This window comes from Diadema antillarum, unplaced genomic scaffold (assembly GCF_040938485.1).
Source record: "Diadema antillarum isolate AM-2024a unplaced genomic scaffold, OU_Dant_1.0 seq00000854_RagTag, whole genome shotgun sequence".
In the NCBI taxonomy this organism is placed as follows: Eukaryota; Metazoa; Echinodermata; class Echinoidea; order Diadematoida; family Diadematidae; genus Diadema; species Diadema antillarum.
Window position 1 is genome coordinate 446458 of NW_027271725.1, and position 26134 is coordinate 472591.

The following is a 26134-nucleotide window of genomic DNA, read 5'->3' on the forward strand; positions in this document are numbered from 1 at the left end:
AGAGTAATTTTTTTCTCTACCTACTGTCAGATTTGGCAGCTTAAAAGAAAGCCAAAATTGAGATGTTAGCATTTTTTTCTGGACCAGATATTTTTTCATTGACGCTTCTGCACAGCACACCCAAGTGACACTAATCTTTAAATCCTCTTTTCTCCCTTTTCCATGAAACTCCTAACCCTCTCTTATTTCAATCACTTTTTGAATGGGCTAGGATAGACCAATTTTAACAAGTTATCTATCTCCTAACTCCCTCTTTTTTTAATCACTTTTTGAATGGGTTAGGTTAGGGAAATTTTAACAAGTTACATATGATTTTAATGCTTGGAACATACTCTTTTAACTATGTAGATGAGTGGAAATTCATTTCCGCCTACTCTGTGTGAGTTTTGAGCTCTGCAGTCACGTATGTGGACATTTGGATGATTGGTTAATTAGAGCTAAGCATTCTGCTATGTCTTTTGTCCTTTTTCCCTGTATGGCAAAGGAAAGGAAAGAGCATTTCGATGTCTTGGCATCCGTCATCATACCTGATGTCGAAGCTGAGGTCATCTAGGCAGTCAGTGGTCCCTTCCTGCATGTCCGGACACAGCCAGAAACAGCCTCGGTCATCCAAACGGCTCTCCACATACCCCTGCAGCTTGTTGCCTTCAATCAAACACACCAACCAAGTGGACTGAAATGACCAACTCGTCAGAATTGTCTACACAGCTTGAATTTTCTCTTTGAATAGAGAGTTCAGAGTACAAATGACTGCATTGTATCCAACACAAAAACTTGCAAAAGATAATTCTGTTAATGCTTTAGTCAATGAACTACATTGTATACTGAGGATGATTATGATTTCAACAACAGAAAATAACTGAACCTAAAGAAAAGAGGACAACCATACATGTATGCCTATCAATTGCATGAACATATGTGACCCACTACAACAAAAGGATCCGAAAGTCGGGGAAGGACAATATTCTGAAAATGGCATGACGTTATTCCCTTACTCTGCTACTTTAATTTCATATATAGTACAACTCATAACAGTACTCGGTTGCAGAGATACTGGTGATTTTAACAGGCATGTCAAGTAATTGATGAAAAATCAGAGTTTCAAGAAAAATGCCTTCAAAGTTTTCCTTCCGACGCTATCACGATCAAGCAAAGGCGAGACAGTTTTCACCGCTTGACGATAGAAGGCATGCTCCTGTGTGTAGGTGGGAGTGTGAGACATATCAAAATTCTAGAAGCCATTTGTCTCCTTGCTTAAAAGTCTTACCATTCCCTTGTGGGGGTACTCGCAGAAACAGGTCTTTGCTATGCCACCAGCCAACTAAATGGATAGTGAATTCTTGTGCAGCCTACTTTTCATGTTCTTTATAAAAGTGGGTAGTGTGAGACATATCAAAATTCTAGAAGCCGTTTGTCTCCTTGCTTAAAACTCTACCATTCCCTTGTGGGGGTACTCGCAGAAACAGGTCTGTGCTATGCCACCAGCCAACTAAATGGATAGTGAATTCTTGTGCAGCCTATTTTTTATGTTCTTTACAAAAGTGGGTAGTGCTCACTTACATGTTGCATGAAATATTTTCAGACTCTTTGGAGTCATATGATAAAAGAGACATTTAACAAACATGTGTATACAAATTTCCAAAGGAATTAATTTCTTTATTTTCTCTAGGGCTGTGTTTTTAAAGTGTATCAGGTTTTTCATTCGTTCGTTTGCTTGTTTGTTTGTTTGTTTTTGGGGGGGTCACCTTCTAATAACAATATAAATATTTCATTTTCCAAAGTACATACTTGTATAAAGCTCATATGCAGGTTGAGTTGAGGAATGTCACAACAGTAAATCACTGACCTTCTTCCTTAACAGCTAATTGCACTCTCATACCAGCAGTGATGAAATAACAGCAGAAAATCATGCACCAGTGGAGGGTAACAAGAACTACATTTACCTTCTTTGACATCTTGGAGCTTCTCCCTCAGTGAGGCTTTCTCACTGGCACTCTGACTAGCCAGCCATTCTGAAGCCAAGCTCCTTAACTCCTCCACAATCCTACCAACATCCAGTGCATCCATGGAGATCGGGGTGTTGAGGGAAGAGATGCCACCTACCACCTGCTCCTTCAGAAGATCTTCCATCTAAAAACACAATTTCCCAACTAAAGTATTAGGCGATTGTTACTACTATTACTATCAAGGTGATGGTGATGATGATGTTGTTTATCATTATTTTCTTCCTATCATTATTCTTATCATCATCATCATCATCATCATCATCATCATCATCACCATCATCTCCATCATCACTTTTATTTCTTTGATGTTTGGCAAATCTGATGAAGACAGTTGTAGAGTGAATATGATGTATGTATTGACCAAATATACCCCATAGTGTACTATCAGTAACATGGTTATTACTATAATCATTACTGTGATGATGATGATATATATGTACAATCATTTCTTGTTCTTCTTATCATTATAATCATCATCATTATCATTATCATTATCATCATTACCATCATCACCATCATCTTCATTGCCACTGCCATATCTTTGATGTTTTTAACAAATCTGATGCAGGCAGTTTTACACATGTTGCTACAGAAAGCACAGGAAATTAATCTTGACACAATACAAACAAAGAGAACTACAGAGATGTACAGACTAGCCACACACACACACACACACACACACACACACAAGGATTTTTGTTTCACTGTTCTTCATAGTGACAAATAAAAACTGTTGGATGCCTTCATGGGAGGCAATCATCACATTCTCCATACCTCTTCAGAGATCTTGGCATGTTCACTCATGAACTTGCCGGCATCTGCAGAAATCAGTTTCTCAGCCTTCTTGTGACACTACATAAAAAAAGAACAATCATGAAATACTTTGTTCCTCTATCATTGAATTCTATGTATGGCTTACATAGATCACAATTTTCTAATACTTTGATGGCACTATAAACGACACGCAATTGACATACGATATGAGATATCAGAAGGGTCAAGTTTGTGTAATTACCACATTCATAAAAGGAAACACTACAATCTGCATTCATGAAAAAAAGGTTTACATAAACATTTTTTTTTTTTTTGCTTTAAAATGACAGGAACCAAAAGCATAACAGTAAACAGAAGATAGAACAGGTTCATTTTTGCTGAAACAAATATGAGCAATAACTTCTTCAGAGACCAACTTGGCAACAATTACTAATTCTATTGACATGTAGGGATAAACTTCTTTCAAAAAACAATATGGTGAATAAGGAATATAGACCAAAGATGTTCATATAAAATTATGAAAATATAACTGAATAAGAAAATTGATCTCTAAAGCAGCTTCCTACTCCCCTCAATAAACCCTTTAAACTGTGTCATGGAGAACAAAATCATACATTCTGGAGTTTCTGCAGCTGTTTCTCCAGCTCCTTGTGTCCCGCAGCTAACTCCTGCTGGAGGGAGCTACCCGTCTTCTGCATGCAGGCCGCCAGCTCCCCTTCCTTCTTCTTCAGCTCCTGGCTGATGGCCCTCAGGGCCTGCTGCACCGAGTACTTGTTGTTTTCGAACCTGTCACGGGGAGCAGACACAAGACGGGGCCCATTCAGCTGACCCTTCTATGGAAAGTCCATCAATCAACTTGACCATCCATGCCATGTGCCATCCACTAACACAGGCAACATACTGTTCAATAGTTAATTTATTCACTTATTTGTCAATCCATTAAACCATTAATGTGTGCCTCTATCTGTTCATCTATACACAGTATGTCTATATTCACTTTTGATACCTAACTATTCATTTGTATACATCTCCATCTATCTATCAACAGATTCCAAGTGCTTCCATCTAATAGTGTTAGACTACAAGCTCTGTCTTTTTAGTGGGTCTCTCCATTTTTCACACTTTAAGCAAAGTTATACATGTACTTCATTTCGATCACTTCTGCTTCTTTTTTACTACAATGTATAATTACGATAAGGTTCTCAATTGTTATACATTCTTTTGATACATAATGTTTTGTTTACCTTATTCTCTGTTGTCAAAAGAAGTGTGACTTATATGTTTTGTCGAAAAATGAAATAAACTTTGAATTTGAAAAAAAATTTGAAACTATCATTACTGTTATCATTATCATTACTACTACTACTACTACTGCTACTACTACTACTACTACTACTACCACTACTACGACTACTACTACTACTACTACTTCTACCATTACTACTACTACTACTACTACTACTACTACAACTACTACTACTACTACTACTATCAGCATTATTATCATTTATATAGCATTTCAACATGAAATACAAGCAGAAAATCATATTACATGATACATTGTATAAAGAATGCTGTGATTCTAGGAGCATACCGCTGATTGACTAGTGTTACTTCATCTGTCTTCACATGGTTTCTTCTCTTTGATTTGTATAAAACCCTCAAGAACAGCACACATGCAAAATTCTACATTGTATCTGTATCTACCAGATATTCCTTGGCAAGTCCGCAATATGTTAGCTGTAACAAATACTTTTTTTCCCTTGTGTTGTTGCTAGTGGATGAAATATCTGGCAACCAAAATTTCTTGACAATTTTTGTTAAATTTACATATTTATAAGAATTACATTGTACAAAAAAATTAATCTCAAGTGGAAAAAATAGAGGTTTTTCTTTTATCACCGATGTTCTACCTTGCTTTACTGTAAAAGTGGATATTTTCGCGCGACTAATTTTTTGCGCTCGGCGGGGTAAGAAGAGTTTCGCGCGTTTTTAATTCCGCGAAATCAAGTCATCAACTACTGGAACATATGGCAAGCAAAAAAATTCACATGCTTTTATTTTCGCGCTAGTTTCAAGTTGCTCGAAATGCACGAAAATTTCAACACCGCAAAAATTTCCACTTTTACAATATTCTATGACATATACATGAACACAATGTACATGGTCTGTCAGAAGTTCATTCGCTTATTTGCTTTTTACAGCAATCAAGTGATTTAATACACAAATTAACAGTCACTCCTCAATTAGTTACCTCCCATATTGCTAGGCATACTGAAAATTCATTTCAACATATTCCTTCAAGAAAAAAAAAATTGCTTACCTGCTAGAGATGTTTTGTTGGGCATGTTGAATCTCTACTAGGCTTCTTTTAAGAACCTGCTCTCTCCTGTTGAAGGGCAGAATAATAACAAAAACACTCATATTCTCATAATTTATTTCTAGCTGCTGTTATCTTGATACTAGGTGTTTCAAAAAAACATTTCCCACTTTTTATTCTTAATAATTCAAAAACTATATATCAGATAACACTGTCATTGATATGAGCGATAGCTGAATAGTGTACAATTTTGTTGGAGGTGGTTTGAATATGAAAGCATAAATCAGTTTCATGAAATCCATGATTAATTTCACAGTTAGGTTCCAGATTTTGCTCTATTTTCAACCCTCTGTACAAAACTTTCACTTTGCACAGGGGACAATGGGTGTGTATGGGAGTGTGTGGTTAACACCCTGACAATGGTCCTGAACAATGGCCAGGGTTTGAACACTTCATTATCTATTCATGAGAAATTCCACTATCACAACTAGTCTTTATTCAGCCTCTGGCAGTATCTGTGTAAAGTCAAACGCCTGCCGATACTGTCGTTGAGTCAAGACAGTGGTCTCCCTACTTCTGAAAAACGAAGTTACAATGAATACATTCTGTTCTGTCGTAAACATGGTGACAGGAAGCAAAGAAAATCAATTAGAGTATACACTTGTGTATGTGGAGCCTTAAATAAATCTACTGTGAAACAAATCGCCCCAATGAAAAATGCTGCTGAACTCTTTACCAAAAATGATCACTTTTTATCGAAAAAGCGACAAATTTGTCAGACTATTAGTAGACAGTTGAATTAAAATGGAGAACTTTAGATTATTTATGCTTATTTAAATTATATCCTAAATTTACTGATATGTGAAGCAAAATTTGAAAATGATTGCCAGCTGGAATGAAATGTGGTGTTTGCAAGCACATGGAAACATGTGCTTACTTTTTCCATGTGCATGCGTTTTACCCTTTACCGTGCATGAATTCAGACTAGCAGTTGCCAGGGCAATCCTCCTGAATTATTGATTAAGCATTCATGTGCCTGGGAGCGCGAGACTGATGCCTACAGATGTAGTCAACAGGTGGTTCAGGCATGTCTAATGTTCAGGGCCATTGTCAGTACACACTCACATACACATCATTGGTTCCTGTGCAAAGTTCAATTTTTGTACAGAGGTTTAAAATTTGACCAAAATCTGAAACCTTACTTCAAAATCAATCTTAGATTTAATGATACAGATTTATGCTTTTACATTCAAATCACCTCCAACAAAATTGTACACTATTCAGCTATTACTCATATCAATGAGTTTTATCCGATGAATAGTTTTTGAACTATTAATGATCAAAAGTGGGAAATGTTTTTTGAAACACCTAGTACAATGAAGTGGTGTGCCTGCTAAGATCATTGCTAATTATCAGGTGAGCACTGTATTCTTCTTATGGCCTGTAATTACATGACCCTCATCACCATGTCTGGGAAGATGGGGTCTATCAAAAAAAAACCACACACACACAATACCACAGTGGTCTTGCCCGAAAAAGACTACGGCTATAGGTTCTGTTGTTTGAAAGACTTTTGTTTGTTATTTTTCACAACATCATGATACAGCCCCTACATATGACGGTCGCTATCATAATCACAGTAAAGTCAGTTTCCCAAAATGTCTTACATGCCCAAATACAGATGACTAATCACTAAGCTACAGTATTTAACACTTAAAAGCTACAGCTGAAGTTACTAGTTATGTACAGTAACAGAACCTTGTTCTTACTTCTTGAAATTCTTTATGGCCTCTTTGAACTCAGCTTTCTTTTCCTGCAAAGAAAAATACAAAGAAATGTACAACTGCAAGTGTGCTGAAACCATGTTCTAGAACTGTTCCTTATCTTTTAATGTTTGTTGGTTTGTTTGTTTGTTTAGTAACTCTCTCACACAAGCCTCTTTCCACAATTCTTAGTTTTTCTCCACCTGAATACAGTAGCAATTCCAAGTTGAATGAGAAAGTGAAAACTTGCTATAACAGTGGCGGATCCAGAGGGGGGCGCAACCAGCGCACGCTCCCCCTTTATTTTTCGTTAAAAACCAAAAGAAACTAGAAATATCACTTAAGGTGATTAATACCCCCGCCCCGTGACGACAGTCTTACCCAAGGAATGATCTTTCCTTGATCTTCTGCCATTTAAATGCCGTTACCATGGCAACGCAGCTTCCGACACGTCCGAAAATATGTCTTGCACATCTTCCCACCAAGACTATTGTGTGTGCCACATTTCATAAGCTTTTGTCAAAAACTGAGAGTAGTTCAATCCACAAGATCTTTCCTTGATCTTCCGCCATTAATATGCCGTTACCATGGCAACGCAGCTTCCGACACGTCCAAAAAATGTCTTGCACATCTTCCCACCAAGACCAATGTGTGTGCCACATTTCATGAGCTTCAGTCGAATACAGAGGAAGTAGTTCAATCCGCAAGATCTTTCCTTGATCTTCTGCCATTTATATGCCGTTACCATGGCAATGCAGCTTCCGACACGTCCGAAAAATATGTCTTCCACATCTTCCCACCAAGATCAAGGTGTGTGCCACATTTCATAAGCTTTGGTCAAAAAACTGAGGAAGTAGTTAAATCCGCAAGATCTTTCCTTGATCTTCTGCCATTAATATGCCGTTACCATGGCAACGTACTTTCGGGTACTGTCAAAAAATGCGTCTTGCACATCTACAACCAAAGGCACACATCTGTACCAAGTTTCATGGAAATTGGGCAAAAACTGAGGAAGTAGTTTGCAACACAAAATTTTCCATCATTTTGGCTCATAATATGTGAGCTGTTACCATGGCAACATACTTTTTGTCACTGTCAAGAAATGTGTCATGCTGACCTATATCCTAAGACAAACATTCAATTTGAATTCCATGAGAATTGGAAGAACACGGATGAAGCAGTTTTGCCATGAAGCATTTTGCCCTATATTTTACCAATAACATGCCGTTACCATGGCAACGCACTTTTTGCCACTGCGGAAATATGTGTCTTGCACATTAACATATTCAGATGAACATCTGTACCTAATTTCATAAAAATTGATCAAAAACTGTGGGAGGAGTTCGCGACGCAAGATTTGTACCCATTTTTGCCCATAATATGCCATTACCATGGCAACGTACTTTTGGGTACTGTCAAAAAATACGTCTTGCACATCTACAACCCAAGGCACACATCTGTGCCAAGTTTTATGGGAATCGGTTGAAAACTGAGGAAGTAGTTCGCGACGCAAGATTTGCAACGGACCGACCGCCCGACCGACCGTCCGCTGATTCCTATATACCCCCTTCAAACTTCGTTTGGCGGGGGTATAATAAAAAGAAAAAAATGAAATGAAACCGGAAGTGGCACCAGAAATATTAGTCATGCCCCCCCCCCCTTCTACAGAATTCCTTGATCCGCCCCTGCTATAAGCATATCATGTTGACTTGTCATATGGTGTAAATCCTTTGGCGAATGCAAATTGGCACAGAAAATTCAATAGCATTGTACACAATGTCCAAACTCCCTGGCACAGAAAGAGTAAACATGATTTGGAAAATTTGGTTCCTATGTTTTACAACCATACATGAATATGATGCACCATACAAGTTTTGTATAAAACACTTTCAGCATAAAGGAGACAGAGCCTTCAATGTAAAGTGTATGAACATGACATCACTTGGGATTATTGAGAGGATCAAGTTCACACTGCCTACAGAAAACCAATGTGCTAATTCAAAATCTCCAGAGATTATTGTAACAAGTGAGTCAGACAAGACGGTGCCAAAAGTATCAAAACAAATTACCTTGACTTCTTTGGTCTCTATATTGTGGCTCTTCATGAAGCCGACATGGAGAAGGTTGGAACATTCAATGCAGAGCGGAATTCCTCCTGCAATAAAAGAAGAATAAATGAAACATTGATATTCACTGATCAACATTTTTAGAGCTGTAACATATTGCAACATATATTCTTTCTCTCTTTCTATTTCTCTTTCTCTTTCCTTCCTTCTGTTGTACATTGTAAGTCAAGTAAATTAATTTTTTTTTTCATTCTCACGCACATCCAATTTTTTGTTTACTCTTTACTTTTTTCAAGATGCCAGTGAATTTTTTTTTTCACATCTCCATTTGCATTTTTTTTCCACGTCAATCTCGTTTTTTTTATATATTTACTACTTTTGGTTGGGCGAAAAAACATCCGAAATTCAGCTACTGATCATGATAACCTAACGATTGTGATGTCATGCACGCATTGCATTAAAATCTATCACTGTTGTACAACTGTACATACTGCTAACCAAGAATCCTAAAAGCCAGCCGCAATGTGATACTGTGAGCTCGGACAGCTCGCTGTACTATTAATAAGTACACATGTACATACAAACGTCGCAAATACATGTAGATGTCTCCACACACACTCCTACTCGTGTACATGCATGAGCCTGGTGGCGGCAAACTTGGTTTCAGGGGATATGCTTGTGCTTGTGCACTTCTATATCGCACTAGAATGCTAGTGGTGTTTCACTGGCACTAGAATTCTTGTGGTGTTTCACTCTGTGCATGATTTCAGAACATGTATAAATACACTTGTACATCCTACTTGTAAATACTAGTGTACATACTTCACAACCTCAACACACTAACATTTGGGTCTTCAAAGTTTGTTAGAAGACACTTTCATACATTATGGAATAACTGAATCATTTGAACTGAAGCTCTACGTTGCCAAGCAGACAGTAGTTGGTTGCAGTACAATACAACATGCACATACATGTAGTAGTGCACACGGTAGTGCAGCTGTGGGTACAATACACACACACACACACACACACACACACACACACACATACACACAAACAGCATCACTGTAAACTGAAGTTGTTCTGAAATGTGTAGAAAACATCAAAATGGTTGGTAAATATTAAACTTTTACCTGACATTAAAGACTAAGATTCAAGTACAGTTGTAGTCGCTGCCAAGTAAGTCAGGTCCAGGGACAAGATTTGGAGGGGAGAGTGACCTTGGGGCGTAAGTTGATAGCGTCCAGCTGACTGCTGCGGTCATCAAATGTGCGCATGCGCTATGCCTGGTTTCAAGTAGCAGAGCTCGCCCAGAGACCCAATTGCCCCCACAGCTCGGGGACAGATGAGATAGCAGTGTGGACGGTCAGTCGCAAAAAAGATAAGATCTCTGGTGGCTGTCCCCGCATCACGGGGACCAATGTGAACGCAGGGATAGAGAGCATGTGTGATAACTTCACATGCTGGCTATCAAATTCGATTAACCAGATTTTTATATTCTCACTGGTACAGGAGATTCTGTTTATAAAGTCACCCTTGTACTGGCATCAAAAGTTTTGTCAAATTGTCAGTGGGTGAAAATTCTCCTTGTTTTTCTTCTTTCCTAATCCTGAATGGCTCAAAGGGTTATACATGTACAGTGTATATATGCAGTCTATCATGAAGATGAATGTGTGAATTTGTTGTCATTACAAAAGAGAGATAAATTAATAAAAGCCAACTTCATGCATATATTGATAAAACATGACATGGTGTCAGAGCAATTCCCTCCTCACACTTCTCTAGAGGAAATCAAGAAGTCGAGCCATGATTACTAGAGGGTAGAATCTTCAATCAAAAGGGATTCAGCATTCTCACTTTCAATGCCTCTTATAATCAACTCAAATCAGTAACAAGTAAGAAATTTCATGAGACCTGAAGTATTTATCCTAATCCTACCTAATTAAAAGAACTTTCCAAGTGAATGTCTCCTGGTATCTCATTAAACTGAGACTACTGCACAGACTGGATGGCTGGGGCTCAAACCATCAGGTGTGTGGACTGCAAAGTGAACTTACTGATAGGAATTCAAGCTTTTGTAAAAGTTCATTTTCTACTGTTATTGGCAAATCTCAGATCTAGGGGGCATGCACTGTTGACTTTTTGTCATTTAAACACTGCCTAAGTACAAATGGAAACATGGAATATTTGCCTGCAGTGTACTCCCTGTATGAGTCGCATTTGATGAATATACTGTAACTACACTGTACACACATTGTATTCTGTCAAAATTAGCTGCTGTGATCAATTATTAATTGTTAGGGTATGGAGATTTTAACTGCTCCTGAATGATGGAAGAATGCAGGTGTTTCTTACTACATATTAGTGTTTCATCCTTTTCTTTTCTTTTTTTTTTAGAGTTCCAATGTAAATAATCAACTTCTGTGTCTTACTTAAGGCAATCAAGAAACAAAAATTACATTAAAGTATGCTCCTGCATTCATCTGTCATTCACAAGCATTAAAAGCCACCAAACCCTGACAATTCATCACTGTCACCAAGACTTAATCACATAAGTTAAGCAAGTCACACACATTTGAACACACCACAGGAGTGGACAGGCCATGGTGACCAGCTAGAAACGTGTCATTTTTTACATGCATCCAGCAATGTTTATGACAATAATTTAAGACAAAAACTATCACATTTCACCAAGTACTCAGCTAATGACATATGACTATGGAGAAGCTGAAACATGTGACAACATCATACTCTGTGACCAAACTGCACTCACTGGGTCTGCTTCTAACTAAGTTCTAGACTCAAGATTAGATTAAGTGTCATTTAAAATTCACAGCTGAGCATGTCCCCTTGTAGCCTGACCAGCACAGCATCTGGAAAGTATCCGTACAATTTTATAATAATCGGGATACCCCTCAAAAATAGCAACAAGATATAAACAATTCTACTTTTTACCTCTAACCTTGTGTTTTACTCACATGAAAAAACAGATGAAATCGATTGCTTGGGCTTAAATTGGTGTTACAATCCATACTTAGCAAACATGCAACAGCCAAGGGACAAAATTTGTGTAATACCAGACTGCAAAACCTGTCCATCGCTGCACTATACCAGCATACCACTAATTCAAAGTGCTTCATAGCGAGCGCGGCGTGTGCGTCACCTTTGGTCCTCTGCTACAACTGCGCGCTGCTCGAGTGTACCGCTGCATGGCCGACAGCATGACCTAATAAAGTGCAGGGATGACCATCCGGGTAACTTCTGCCTTTACCAAGTGAATAACCATGCTGAGAGAGGTGATCTACAGTGTGCAGACGAAGCAACAAATCTTTGTTTTCAGTAGGTTGTAAATAATTGTGTTCAAAACTTCAAGTAAAAAATCGATAACACCAACGCAAAGCAGAAATGAGCAAGTTTATGTAATAAACTAAAAAGCTGTGTCATTGCACTGAGTTGCCAGTGGGTAGCCAGGTGTTTCCACAGCAACTTAGTAACTGGTATGGTAAGTGGTAGTAAATGTACCTGCCTGGAACTGGCATGGGTTGCATGGGTAAATTTACATGGGTATTGCGATGATACGTTTACTTTAGTCCCCGTGAAAATGGCATTGCCTTGTTCTCATTTGATACGAATCTTTTTTGTTCTCTTTTATTCCTAATCTCTTTTCTCTTGTTTTGGAGATTGGGCTAGACCGGGGCCGGGGGGGGGGGGGGGGGGGGGGGGGGGGCAAGAACATTGGTAACCAGAGTCAGAGAGCAGAGCAGGTTTACTCTTTCAGTCACACACAGCAGTGTTCATCAGTGGCAGAAAAAATCTCAGTAATGTTTTACAGCCTCAGGTCCATAAAAGGAGTTGAATCTCACAGATCATAAACTAAATTAAAGGAGCTACTAATAAAACTCATATTAAGTGCCTCGATAAACTGACAGATAGTACACTGTACGATGATCTACCTTGTTTGTCGGTCTTTCCTCCACCGCAGTCGAAACATTCCACCTCCGATGGAACTTCACAGCATCTCTCGCACTTTGTAGCCATTCTGCCGAACTGTCCAAGTCACCTCACATTCACACCATCTAATGCCACATTTGCTGAGATGAAAGGGAATCAAATTGAGTAATAATACAACCAATACAGTTTCTCGAATCCGTATAATCTTATGAGAAAAGCAAATAAATAGTTAGTATCATGCCGTAAAGGAAATCTTTAGGGCAGTGTTACGCGGGTACAACTACTTTTATCAACGAGAAGAGTGATTGCATTGAGAGCAATAATAATGTTCCTGCCTGGTGAATGAACGGGTTGTGCGATGCGGTATGTTGTACGGACGTGGTGTGTTCTCGTAATGCGATTGTATGCGGCCCACATGTGTGCACACACACGGCTTGTCCTTCACACACGTGCGAATTGTTTTCTCTACGACAGGAGTACAAGGATTTACGTGTAGACTGTGCTCACATTTCATTCATTGATCGCCATGGTGTGGTACAACGTGATTTCTGTGAGAAATGAGCGAAAGAAGAGACCGTACCAGACGAATTCGCCTAGCCCTTCCCAACTTCAAGCAGAAGGAATAGAATTGCTCGCACAAGATACAGCAAAGTTAATTTCTTTTGATAAATGGACGGGAAGACAAGAGAAATTGTAACACTCCAATGTGGCCACTATGCAAATTTTATTGGAACACATTTCTGGAATATTCAGGTAAGCAAATTTGTTCAATGTGTTGTTGAGAGGTGGAAGATTCGTGGTCCCACTCGTCGATAGCGCTGTATGGAAAATTTTGCTTTCCGGTTTCAATGTTTTAATTTCAATATTTAAACTTACTTCTTCTCTGTGGCAAAGTGAATGCAAGTTATAATCAAATGGTGATTATATTGATGGTCATGGTCTGAAACTGCACACACTTTTTTCTCTGTCTTGAAAACGAATAGAATTGATTGAATGTATTGTTAATGGAATGAACACAAATGTGGCTAACAACTAATTTGATTAGCAAGAATTATCATGATTAAATTTTATGCCTATTCTGATATAAATTAGCTGATGTTGGACCCTAGATGAATGCTAAAAAGTATGTTGATTTTCAAGAACGGACTCGATGGCTGATACTATGTAAATTCAATTCGACAACTAGAACTAGTCACTAGAAACTTAACTAGAGACGACGGTTTACGTTTTCACCATGCTGCCCATCAATTGATCTCGAAACATGCACAAACTCACTCTCAATTCATCAACAACCAAGAATATTTGCATCTGAGTGATCGGAGACCCAAGTCCATTAGAAGTGGATTATTCAACACTTTTTCCATGTCGGAATACGCTGATTGCTGCTATAGATTGCTCTGTGCTAACTGTGTTGCACAGGAGCAGACAAAGCGGCATCATGGTTGTTGTTTGAATGAAATAAGATTTTGAAAAAGACAAGGGTGGACAAATTAAAGAGAAAGGATGGGAAAAGGGGAAATGGAAGTAACTGGAAAGTTACTAAAAAGGCAAACATGGAAAAATGAATTTAAAACGAAGGATTTAGGGTCCCCTACAAAATAGAAACTAGATGGGTTTTTTTATATGATAATGGAAGGAAAGAAAAAGAGAAAATTTAAACACTATCAATTGATATCAAGGAAGTAAAGGGAGAGATGGATATGTTTGAAAAGTAGAGAGAAATCAAGAAGGAATTAAAGATTTAAAACAAAATAGCACCAGGTAGAATAATAAAATAAGAGATGAATCAAAACTGGATGAAAGGTAAGATGAATAGAAGGGAAAGAAAGAGAATTAAACAGGCTGAAGAGGAAATAAAAAAAAAAGATACATCCGAATAAAACATAAGTAGGATTTTGGAAAGGAGAGAAAAGAGAGGTATAATGTAGGTGGAGAGAAGATGACTAGAAGGAAACAACAGATAGGCAGAACATGAGATTGGATACTCGTAGGAAATTGAACAAAAAAATTGGACAAGAGGAAACTCACAAAGACATGATAGGAAGGAAAGGGAAAGTTAGGCTGCGTTCACATAGAAGTATACTATTCGGGTATTCGGGGCTCGTTTTCGAGGGCACACGAATAGCTTGAATCGAACGATAGGATTTCCTCACACCGGTTCACATAAGAGGGCACTATTTGAAAGTACCGAATAGCTGCGAAAAGTTTAGCAAAGTGGAAATCGAGCTTGTTCGATTTTCTTGCAGCGTATACCTTCCCTCGTTTATGAAATAATGCAATTTTGGTCTGGATTTGCCCTTTAGCAAAAATAAGCATGTAGACTGACATTCTGATGCAGTTTAGAAATTGTTAATAAGATTTGCTGGGATGTAGGAGGAAGAAATCCTCACTGCATGGGATGGTGAGTTGACGGTGCGGGTGATGGTGTACTCGGTGCCCGAATAGCGAATAGCGAATAGCGAATAGCGAATATCGAATACCGAATACCGAATACTTCTATGTGAACGCAGCCTTAGGGATACCTGATAATGAAAGAAAAAAAAAGAAGGAAAGAGAAAAGGAAGAGAGAGATATAAGGAGATGCACGCACACACTCAACTTCTATCTGACTCTGGAGACTCAGAAGCAATTATTTTAGGTTACTGAATAACGAGGGTGAGTTTGTGCATGTTTAGAAATCATTAGACAGGGTGGTGCAAAAGTACACTTGCACCAGAAACTATTCTAGTGTGATAATTAAGGGCGAAAAATTTGTGTGAACATTTCATCAGGCATTCACTGTCATTTTTGCTGTTCACTGTAGTCAGTGGATTTGGAATGATAATACAAACTGTAAATTTATGTTGGTGTTGAAAATAACTTTCCTGTCATCTTCTCTGTCAATTCAATTATACACCACTATCAGGAATCCACATTTTCCTATGACCCAAACCCTGCCCAGCTGGTCCCTAAGGATATCAACAATGATGTGCTCTTCAGAGAAGGAAGAACATTACAGGTTTGTAACCGTTCAATGTACAATGTACCGAAATTAATGTAAGTTATGATCACTATGTCATGATCAAATTTCCATACGATGTACAAAGTCATAGCTGTATCTTGATGCATGTTTACATGCCTTGGTCAAGCTATGAGTATGATTTTAATGGTTTTCTTTGCATTCAGATATGTTTCATAGTGATAAATGAAGCATTCATTTGATATGTAAGGTGAATTGCATTCCTTGTTTTTGTCTAGTTAACCAATTCAGTGTAGGAAGGACAGTATCAACAGAGATCAATGCAATGTTTTTCAGTTGTTACATGATCAAACTGTAGAAGTAATCATGTGAATGTCATAATTATGCTGACCATAAATTCTAGATCTTGTTCTTAAATTGTATTACATACACCTGTAGCCATTCTAGGATGCAATGATCTTTCTGTTTGAGACCACACCAGTGCTTCAAAATGAGGATCATTACATTTGGTACTAAGGAGAATCATCTTTCAGAATGATATGTGTACAGCTGTAGTGTCTTCACATAGCCAACAATGTAGTGTTATAGGGGAAAGATGTGTTACAATTGTTTAATGTCTATTAAGTTTACTCTATTTCTGGCTCTGTAGGGGGAGGTGACATACACCCCTCGCTTGGTGTGTGTGGACCTGAAAGACAGTCTGAACACATTGAGAGCAGAAGGAATCTTGTATGACCTCAAGGCTGAGGAGGATGTGCACTGGTAGGTACTAGAAATTGATTATCATGTTCAAAACCAGTCTGCTGAGAATCTGTGGGGTAACGGTGTAATGGAGATACAGTGTACAGTATATCAAATTCATACTGTTATTCTGTCTTGCTATGCAAAATATAAGTGTTTCTATCTGAACAAGTGCTACATGAGTAGTTGCAAAATTTGATGAAGTGACATGTTTTTTCAAGTACATTTCAAACTGCACCCAATTCAATTGTAAGATTCTTAAAAATCAACAGAGATATGGAGCAGTATTTATAAGCAAAATAGACAATGAGTGGTGTGTATGTTGTATATTATATTGAGGAAGTGTCTCAGTATTAGTAAGAAAATTAATCTTTCAGCTTTTGTGTATACTATTTTTTCATTTTCTTATTTCAAGTCCATATCTCACAGATTTTTTTTTAATTTAACCTGCAATACTGCAATCCCCTAAGAATACTCTAATATGAACGAATCTGAGAGTCCTGTTTTGTTCATGTGTTATTGTTGTTTTTTAATCAACTATTCACATTCTTCAATAGATATTCTGTGCTTTCTATAACATTATATGACAAATTGATTGTCTTCTTTTTCAGGGGCGGAGATGTCACTCTTCACAAAAGCAGTCCTGCTCATAAGAACCAGTTCTTAGCCGACCTTGAAGCTCAAGATGTATGTTCATAGATGGATTTTGTGATTCACTTATTGTAGTAAAAGGCGTATGAGTAGTTGCTGTAATGTGTGACTGTGCCTTTTTTGTACTATCCTTGCATAGTAATGCTAGAAATATGATGATGTCATGATGGGCAGGTGTATTTCTGTGCACACATGTACGTGTACTTAATTATTTTTCACCACTGTGGGTTTGTGAATGATATTTCTTTGAGTCTTTGTTCTTTGTGATATGAACATTAAAGATGACAGATCAAAGGCCCTTTCCATGGAAAAAGATTGTGATCATGTAAGCTGCAATAGTTTTGTCCATTAATTAATTTGATTGACATCTTTCATCACATGAGTCATGACGTGTAGCTACAATGAACTAGACACGGAAGCATGGGGATTCATGGGTTGCTGAGTCATTCGCTGCCAACTGGAGTACATTCAAAAACCACAAATAGCACCAATCAGCGTCCAATGTGCATCAAAGCGTACACTCATCAGTCAACTCCTGTTCCAAGCCAGGCTAGCCTTCCCACTCCATAGTACAGTGCACTCCCGTTATAACGAAATGCTCGGGACCGGCAGTTTTCTTTCGTTATAACGAAATTTCGTTATAACCGAACAAATACAATACATAACAAAAACAAGGAAGCCACGCATATATGATATTCTGTTTGTTGAATACTGGTTATACACTGGAAAGCTATGTGAACGATAAAACAAATAGTTAATCTATTTCAGATTATTGTATTACAATAACGCAAGTTCCCCTCGGAAATTGTGCGTGACACACCAAGCGAACACACAGTGATGTGACGCGTTTGCCCATGCAGAGACACTGTAAATGCCTTGTTCCGCTGCGTATTTTCAAAAGCGATCTGCATTTCGTTATAACGGAGCACATTTCTTTTGTTTTTCTTTGTCAGTGGTGCTCGGAAAAGACTTCGTTATCACGAAAATTTCGCTTTAACCGTGTTCGCTATAAGCGAATTTTGTACCATAGACTTTAATGGCGATAATTTTGGGACCAGAAGTTTTACTTCGTTATAACGAAATTTCGTTATAACCATGTTCGTTGTAACGGGAGTGCACTGTATTCCCCACCCTACCTGGTTTTTAATCGAGACTTCCCTCTCCTATACCTCGACTTGCAATGATTTTAACTGCCATGGCACAGACAAGTAGATTTCGTGACCCCTCAAAACGAGTGGTGCAACACGACACAAGAATTATTTCTATTTAAATGTGAATGTTGTGTTGTTGAGTAATGTGGGAAAAGCCTACAAAGATTCAACTCTTTTTTGCAGGAGATGTTCGAGCATGGAGAATGCCGACCACCAACCAGTGGCAACGACCTCTTGACCCCTGACAATGACTCCACCGAGGCAGATACTGAAAGCGAGGAGCACAAGGGTGCAAAGTCTGTGACCAAAAGGAGCTACAATCTGAATGAGGAAGTTGCTGTGTGGTCAGACTACCTTTATGGTCACCTCCATCCTCGCACGATCTCCATTGTCAAGGAATATATGCACAACAGGTCTGCACATGTAGCGCATTCATTTACTATTTTGAGTTATCGTAGCAACTCAAAAATGTTTTGAGGTTTCAAAATGAGAAATGGGCAATGGCATGTGTAAGGATCATTTTATACAGTCATTTCAGAAGATTATCAGTTATTAGACCAGGGGTCAAGGGATTAAGGTCAAGGAATTAAATCAGTTCTAGAAGCCATCTATGAAATTCAGTGGAACTTACCTCAAATGCAAGCCACATCGAGACAAGTTACTTGTGTACTTTGTAATGTATCTAGGAGCAGTCCATGCTCTGAGTCCATTGCTTAAATGGTACATATCTTTGCCAGTACTTACAAACTTGAAATTCTTGACATAATCGGCTAAAAGTGTTTACAGCCATAAAATGGGGAAGAGCATTTATTGGTGTAAGTGTGGAAGAATTCTTGCAAAATTCAACTTCTTACATATCACTCTAAACATTGTACATGTATTTTTATTGTCATCTAACTCAAAATGCCCATGAAATACATCGGTTACGATTAAAAAATTGGCTAGGAAGTCTTACAATGATTAATGTGATATGGTAAACACTTCCAACAATATTGATTAGGTAAGGGCTGTCAGTGGGAGGCATGTCAGTCAACATCATGATGACTCATGAAGCAGCATCTCATCTGGAAACACCTTGATATTCTCATATTTTGTGCTGGTAACCTATACTTGATGGATAGATGGATATTTTGGAGGATGAGACATTTGGGATATTTTGTACCATATGTAATGCATTTTAGTACGTATTCACATGCTCATGATGACACATCTGTACCCTTGTCGTCCATTCCAGTACTATAGGACCGTTTGATTTGTACACCCAGGGAAAGGAGTTACTTAGCAGGAAGGATATATCCGATGACATTGAAGACCGGCTGCACTTTTTTGTTGAAGAATGTGACCACCTGCAGGTAAAGTACAATGATGGAAGAAAGCTTTGAGACTAATACGGGAGGGGATTTACAGAATCTTTTATTCAAAATGCCAACAAGTGTCTGATATGTGCTAACATATCGATTTGGTGATTAGCAGCAGTTCCTGAATTAAGGTATTTCCATTTCTACATCTATTTTTTTCCCCTACACTTTGTCAATCCTAATTTCTGTAGTTGCCACCACATACAAATAAAAAGCTGGCCCAGACTACAAATCATTATATATGGTTTCCTTTCCACATAGATTGGGCAAGAATCTGTCATAAATCTGATAAATGTAAAGTACACCTGAAAAGTTATTGTTAAGGCTCTGTAGGTGAGTTGACTTTGGTTGTTGTAGTGTCATAGTAGACATTATTCCAGTGAACTTTAGGGGCATTTAGATGACTGTTCTCACACAATCGAGATATTCTTAACTTGTGACATTTGCTTGTCCATGTTTGTAACTGTATCTTGTTTTCTGTTACCATCTTATATATGTATGTTTGTTTAAAGGCAGTTGAAATTGTTTTCCCAATGTTTACTCTCTTTATATCACACTAAATAACAATTTTCCAGTTTGGATGATTTATTCATAGTCGTTGTTTTATTTTTTTTTTCAATTGTTTTATTTTGTCTGTAGGGTTTCCAGGTGTATCTTGATTTCTACAATGGATTTTCAGGGCTTGGATGTGGTGTACTGGAGGGACTTGCTGATGATTATCATGGCAAGGGGATCTTGACGGCAGGGGTAGCCCCCACCTGTTTTGATGATTCCGTAAGTGTGTCATCAGAAGGCAGCCATGATTATTGACATTTAGAAAGAAAATGTTTCATATCTCTTAAGTAGCAGTTGCTGGGACTAGCAAGAAATACTAGGATTATGGAATATATATTTAGCAACAACGGACAAGCTAAATGATAGTAAGATAAAGCAATGAAGGAGGCATGCAGTGTGAAATGACACCATCCACAATGCTTCTGTACATTACATGAATCTGTCATCAGTCTACTCTTGACACATTCTGTGCCTTCTCACACTGATGAGGTGTGCAAACCCAACAATCATCTGGTGGATGTATCAAAATGAATTGATATCAAATGTTATTCCAAACTGCACAAAAACACAAGCAAATCACATGATTAGAAAGCCTACCTATCATGCTGTAAACATGGCAAAGACTGTATATTGCTATGATGAACAACAGGCAGAAGAATAAAGATATCTCTCTTTTTTTTTTCCACTCACAGAACCCCTTGCTTGACAGCTATCGTGTAATCAACTCCGTCCTGTCTTTCAGCAGACTTGTAGCTCACAGCTCTATGTTTGTGCCCCTGTCTCTCGCCTCGACATTGTGGAGGAAAGTGGGGTCCCCTGTCACCTTCCCACACCTAGAGTACAAGGTACGTTAAATTCGGTCTCTGTACATCCAGGTTATGACAGGACAGGAACTGATGATTCTACAATACTGGACCATTTGTGGTGTGCCCCAGCTGATAACAGACCATTGGCAGACAGCAGTCTCAGCATATCTTTTTAGGGAAGAAATCTGTTTCTTGAAAATTTTACAACCGTGTGTGATAAGAAAAGTACTCCAAAACATGTCTCTACATCCTATAATGTTCATATTCTCTTTACAGCCTAGCCTACATTACCATACATCAGCTGTACTGGCATGTGCAATGGACACTGCCACCTTACCACTCAGGGCCACAGAGGGCGCTGTCTCCCTGTCCATGATGACAGATGCTATTGCTGCAAGAGGCAGGAAGGTATGTTGTCTCAAACTGTGTATAGTGGCTTCAAATTTAACTCTTTTATTCCCATTGCCAGCCTGTTTGCAAACTGTGTCAGTAGCATGAGCCTGTGGTGGTCCTATTAGGGTTTATGTGCTCAAAGCATTGCTCAAAATGAATTCCACTGTCATTACATTATTATACAACTGACCGACAGGACAGGTTTGAGTGGGTCAAAAGAAACTGTGTACACAAAGTACCTCTGAATTGTTTGAACCCACAAGTCATAGCCGAGTGGGTTCAGATAGTGTAGAGGTACTGTGTGTACACAATTCGTATTGACCTGCAAAAAGAACCTGTGAGTCGTCTGTTTTATAAAATGAATAAAAACCTCCTAAAATTATGGCTGAACTATGTGCTGACTGTAGTTTACTGTATGCATGAGAAAAAAATCATGCATCTGTAATTATCAGACAAAACTAGTGACAGACATACTAAGTTTATTCAGGCACTTGCCAACATTCAGTCATGGCGTTCTTACCCTATTGCCATGCCATGTTAAAATTCCTTGATCTCCTGTGATATATTCGATATATATGGCACTTGTTAATTCCATTACTTGCTAACATTTTGCCACCTTGTCATTACCCCATGAAAGGTAACAATAAAGAATATCGTGTTTACTCAGTTTTAGAGTGCAGGAATGATTTTTTTTTCACTCTCTTTACTCCTATCAATTAAGGTCTTCTATCACAAGAATTTTATGTTTACCACAGTGATATTTTGCTATCATTGCCTCCTCTCACAGATTGGAAGCCTTTGTGCAAGTCTTCCGCTCCCACTCCACCATCAATCCACGCTGGCAGACATGCTGTCAGCATCTCCGTTACCATGGCAACCAGTCTCTCCTCATCATGGGATGGACCTGGTCGATCCTTTCGCACAATCTGTGGTGCTGAGAGGCGTACCTCCAAATAGATTGAAAAGGTGATGCACTCATTATACCCTCCAGAATTCTCCATTCATGTGTGGTAGTATTAAAGTAAGCTGTTTATGTGTGCAGAGTACATTGATATAATTGAATAATTCAAGAAAAGTTGAAGTACATGTACAAGGGGCATAGCTTGAGCCAATCTCTACTGCCATATTTGATCGAAACTTAAGTGTTTTTGTGTTATTTTGCTACAGTAGCTATGATATCAAAGTTGCCCCAAAGGGTACAGTTACAGAAAGGCGATGTCTGTACTTTAGGTAAACTTTTCGTTTTAAATAAGTAGTCCAGGTAAGCCATAATATGAGGTGTGGCTGTTTGTTTTTTTGTTTTTGTTTTTGTTTTTGTTTTGTTTTTTTGTTTTTTTGTTTTTTGTGTTTCTTTTGTGTTTTTTTTTGGGGGGGGGCAAAATCCCTGTAAGGTCGTAGTCACTGGACATTTCCTACACTTCTAGTAGAAGTCTCCCATGATAATATGAATGTGTTAGGAGGGAAAGTGATGACTAGACAATTATAATGAGGAATTTGTATTGGTCAAATGTCAAATGAGGTCAAAGATTATTAACATTGGTCTGATAATGTCCTTTCCATCCATAATTATGCTATCAACTGTCTGTTGGTAACATTATCATGTGAGAAAGAAAGGAATGAAGAGGCATTAACTATAGTGTTGTTTTGTTATTTGTTAAAGGCTGTTAAAATTGTTTGCCTAGGGCTTTTTTAAGAAGGAGATCGAGTAAAATTTGTCTGGAGCATAGGAGGATCTCTGTAGCTGTAAATTTTCCCAGGTATTGCCTCATGAAACAATGAATAACAAATCATTACTCTTTTAGGTTGAATGCCAGACTAAACTTTTATGCAAGCATCGCTCAGCCGATGCTGGATTGATATTATGGAGCATTTCATCCCAAGGACATTGCTTGTGGTTAGGTCTAGACACAAACTTAATCCAGCATATGCATGGGCCTCCATTTTACATGAAGGAAAGATTGATTAAAACATGCTCCTCTTTGCTGAGCATCTGTATAGAGATGAAAGGTCTATTCAAGTGATATCACATGCCTGGTGAATCCTTGAAGTAACTTTGCTTCATGATAACTTGTTTTTCCTAGGCCTCCCGCAGCCAACCTGAACCCCTATCACTCTTGCCATGATGAGGAAGAAATGCTGAGGAATCATCTCATCGCCAACTACCCACGGACCCTTAGGTTAGATCCTATGTTATACTATGCTATGCAATTTCATGCATTTTCCCCTTAAGCTATCTACATTTTGTAGATAAGTCATTATCTGTCATTTGTTATGATGTAAAATTGAGCAGTAAGTCACAAAATTTGTAAAAATCAATTTAGCATTTGCTGGTGTAATATTTCAGTAGTTTTGGTAGCAGTAGAAAAGTAGTTGAAAGACTGATAATATTGGTAGTAGCAATTACAGTAGTAATAGTAGTAGTAGTAGTAGTAGTAGTAATAGTAGTAGCAATAGTAGTACAACTAGTAGTAGTAGTAGTAGTGGTGGTGGTGGTGGTGATGGTGGTGTTGGTAAGTTTATGTGTAGAAGGTTGTGGTTGCAGGCTTCTTCTATGCATGTAAATACATGTTTCTTGATATTGAATAAGTTTTTGAGTTCTTCCAGAGATCCGTATACCACTCCAGTACAGCTGCAACTTACACAATTTTGTCAATGTCGCACAATTGATGCAGAGTTAATTTATCCTTCACAGTTCAGGAAGATGCATTAATCCACCTTGCAAGACTGGAGCTCCATTTCCTCATATCTTCAATTCAAAAGTCAACAGAGAGGGGCAGTTGATGGACGAAGATAGAAAAGAAGAACAAGGTGAAGATATAAGCTTCATTGGAAATGATGATACAGTATTCATTGCATAATCGGGACAGGTTGGGAGTAGCAAACACGGCCCCTTTAAGCGGGTGCCCGATTTCGCGATGAGCATTCACCATGCACTAACGGCATACGACATGTACATGTAGTGCACACACACACACACACACACACACACACATGCATACTGACGTACTGTACATGTACATGAATACACAACCACGCTACCCCTCGGCGCGACCCTCTAGCTCATTCACAACTGAGGAAGATTGTGATGTACACACAGATCACAGTGTATTGAAAGTTGAAACACTCAGAGACGAGGAATTTGGACTTTGCCCTCAAAGTGTATGACTGAGATTAAACAATGTACACAGCCTGAGCTGTGTGAGTGAGGCATGTTTCTTATTGGATGTGAGTAGGAATTGCAAGCGAGCACATGGCTTTGCTTATGTAGGGGAGAAGAATGTTCGCGAAAGCATGTGTTTCGCGATGGCATGGATACTTATACACGGTGCTTTCATGGCTATGCGTGTACGTGTACTGGATGGACGGAGGTCAAAACACACCAGTCGAAGCTTGCTTTGTAAGTTCGATGTAAACGACAACTGATAGGAAATCTTTGAAATATTGTTGTGGTATTTTGGTAGATTTTTTGCGTAAAATATCAACAAAATCAAAGATCGCTTGAAGAAAAAATGTCCCGTTTATCAGAGGTCCCCGCTCGATTATCCAGTGAAAATAACATGCATTGGAAATGTTTCTGGGAAGCGTATGTCATTTAAGCGAGGTTCCCGGTTATCAGATGCCCGATTATGCAATGAATACTGTACATGTATTAGGGCTTTGAGTGTGTGTGTGTGTGTGTGTGTGTGTCTGTGTCTGTGTCTGTATCTGTATTTGTGTCATGTCTTTGTTTCACCGAGTGTGTGTCTTGTTGGTATGAATACTTATTTGGAAGTGAGTGGTAGGTGTCATAGTCATTGTTCGATCTGTAATGAGATGAGAGAAGATAAGGGAATTGCCACAGCATTCTTCTCAATTGAATGTTGTTGCCAATGACATTCATGTGGCTTGAAAGTGATTCTATGCAATGGTTTCACACTTACTTCAGCAATCAAAGTGTTGTAGACAATGTAATGAATATTTTCACATTTGCTGTAAATAATCATTCAAGCTTTGTACCGTCCAACTCTCAATAATTTGGTACCTGCTAAACTCCTCATTTTGTGTGTGTGTGTGTGTGTAATGTTTAACATAGACAATTTACTAGTAGGTGTAGACAGAGCTCATTTTTTTCTAATCTTCTATAAATATTAGTGATGGAGGATAGGAGTATAGTGAAATAGAATCCATAAAAGTACAGAGCCACAGAGAAGTACCAGTTTTAGGATGAATGTCAAAATTAGAAGCAAAGGCACCATTTGACGTACACTGTCACCCCCATCTCCGCTAGTTCTTTTGCTTTGTGCTTCTATGTACTGCTTGAATCCTGCAAAGTATTTCCTACATCATGTAAGGAGCACTTATCAAAGAGGGAAATCAATTCTCTGGTACTCCTATGCAGGTGTTGAGAGTGTCCCCATGGTGACGAGCCTGCAGTCCAGCCCAGCTGTCAGACATCTCCTGTCCTCGCTGGTCAGCGAGGCTGGACGTCTGGACATCCACAAGTTCCACGGCTACACGGAGGAGGGCTTGGAGGAGGATGAGTTCAAGGAACACATCCAGGAGCTGGAGCAGCTCCTGGGTTGCTATGAGACGGAGACTGACCGCCAACTGGCCCAAGATGACCTTGATGATGATGATGACGATGTCTAGACAGTCGGTCA

General features: G+C 38.6%; 2 protein-coding genes across 2 annotated transcripts in view; one reads left to right on the forward strand and one right to left on the reverse strand.

Annotated features, from left to right (window-relative positions):
* Window positions 1-13040, reverse strand: part of LOC139740451 (uncharacterized) — a 35481-nt gene extending 22441 nt beyond the window's left edge. The window contains exons 1-8 of the mRNA XM_071651049.1: window positions 12883-13040; window positions 8933-9018; window positions 6870-6913; window positions 5104-5169; window positions 3395-3566; window positions 2781-2858; window positions 1944-2130; window positions 528-645 (exon numbers count right to left, since the gene is read on the reverse strand). Of these exons, the coding sequence (XP_071507150.1) occupies window positions 528-645; window positions 1944-2130; window positions 2781-2858; window positions 3395-3566; window positions 5104-5169; window positions 6870-6913; window positions 8933-9018; window positions 12883-12967 (836 nt within the window). The 5' untranslated portion in view covers window positions 12968-13040. The remainder of the gene's footprint in view (window positions 1-527; window positions 646-1943; window positions 2131-2780; window positions 2859-3394; window positions 3567-5103; window positions 5170-6869; window positions 6914-8932; window positions 9019-12882) is intronic.
* Window positions 13041-13460: 420 nt separating this feature from the next.
* LOC139740428 (protein misato homolog 1-like) lies at window positions 13461-26134 on the forward strand. Its single transcript, XM_071651020.1, has 13 exons — window positions 13461-13633; window positions 15786-15878; window positions 16489-16601; window positions 17192-17267; window positions 18566-18795; window positions 19617-19734; window positions 20380-20514; window positions 20988-21140; window positions 21378-21509; window positions 22282-22460; window positions 23576-23671; window positions 24187-24302; window positions 25873-26134. The coding sequence occupies exons 1-13, from the start codon at window positions 13550-13552 to the stop codon at window positions 26121-26123; spliced, it is 1776 nt and encodes a 591-aa protein (XP_071507121.1). The 5' UTR covers window positions 13461-13549; the 3' UTR covers window positions 26124-26134.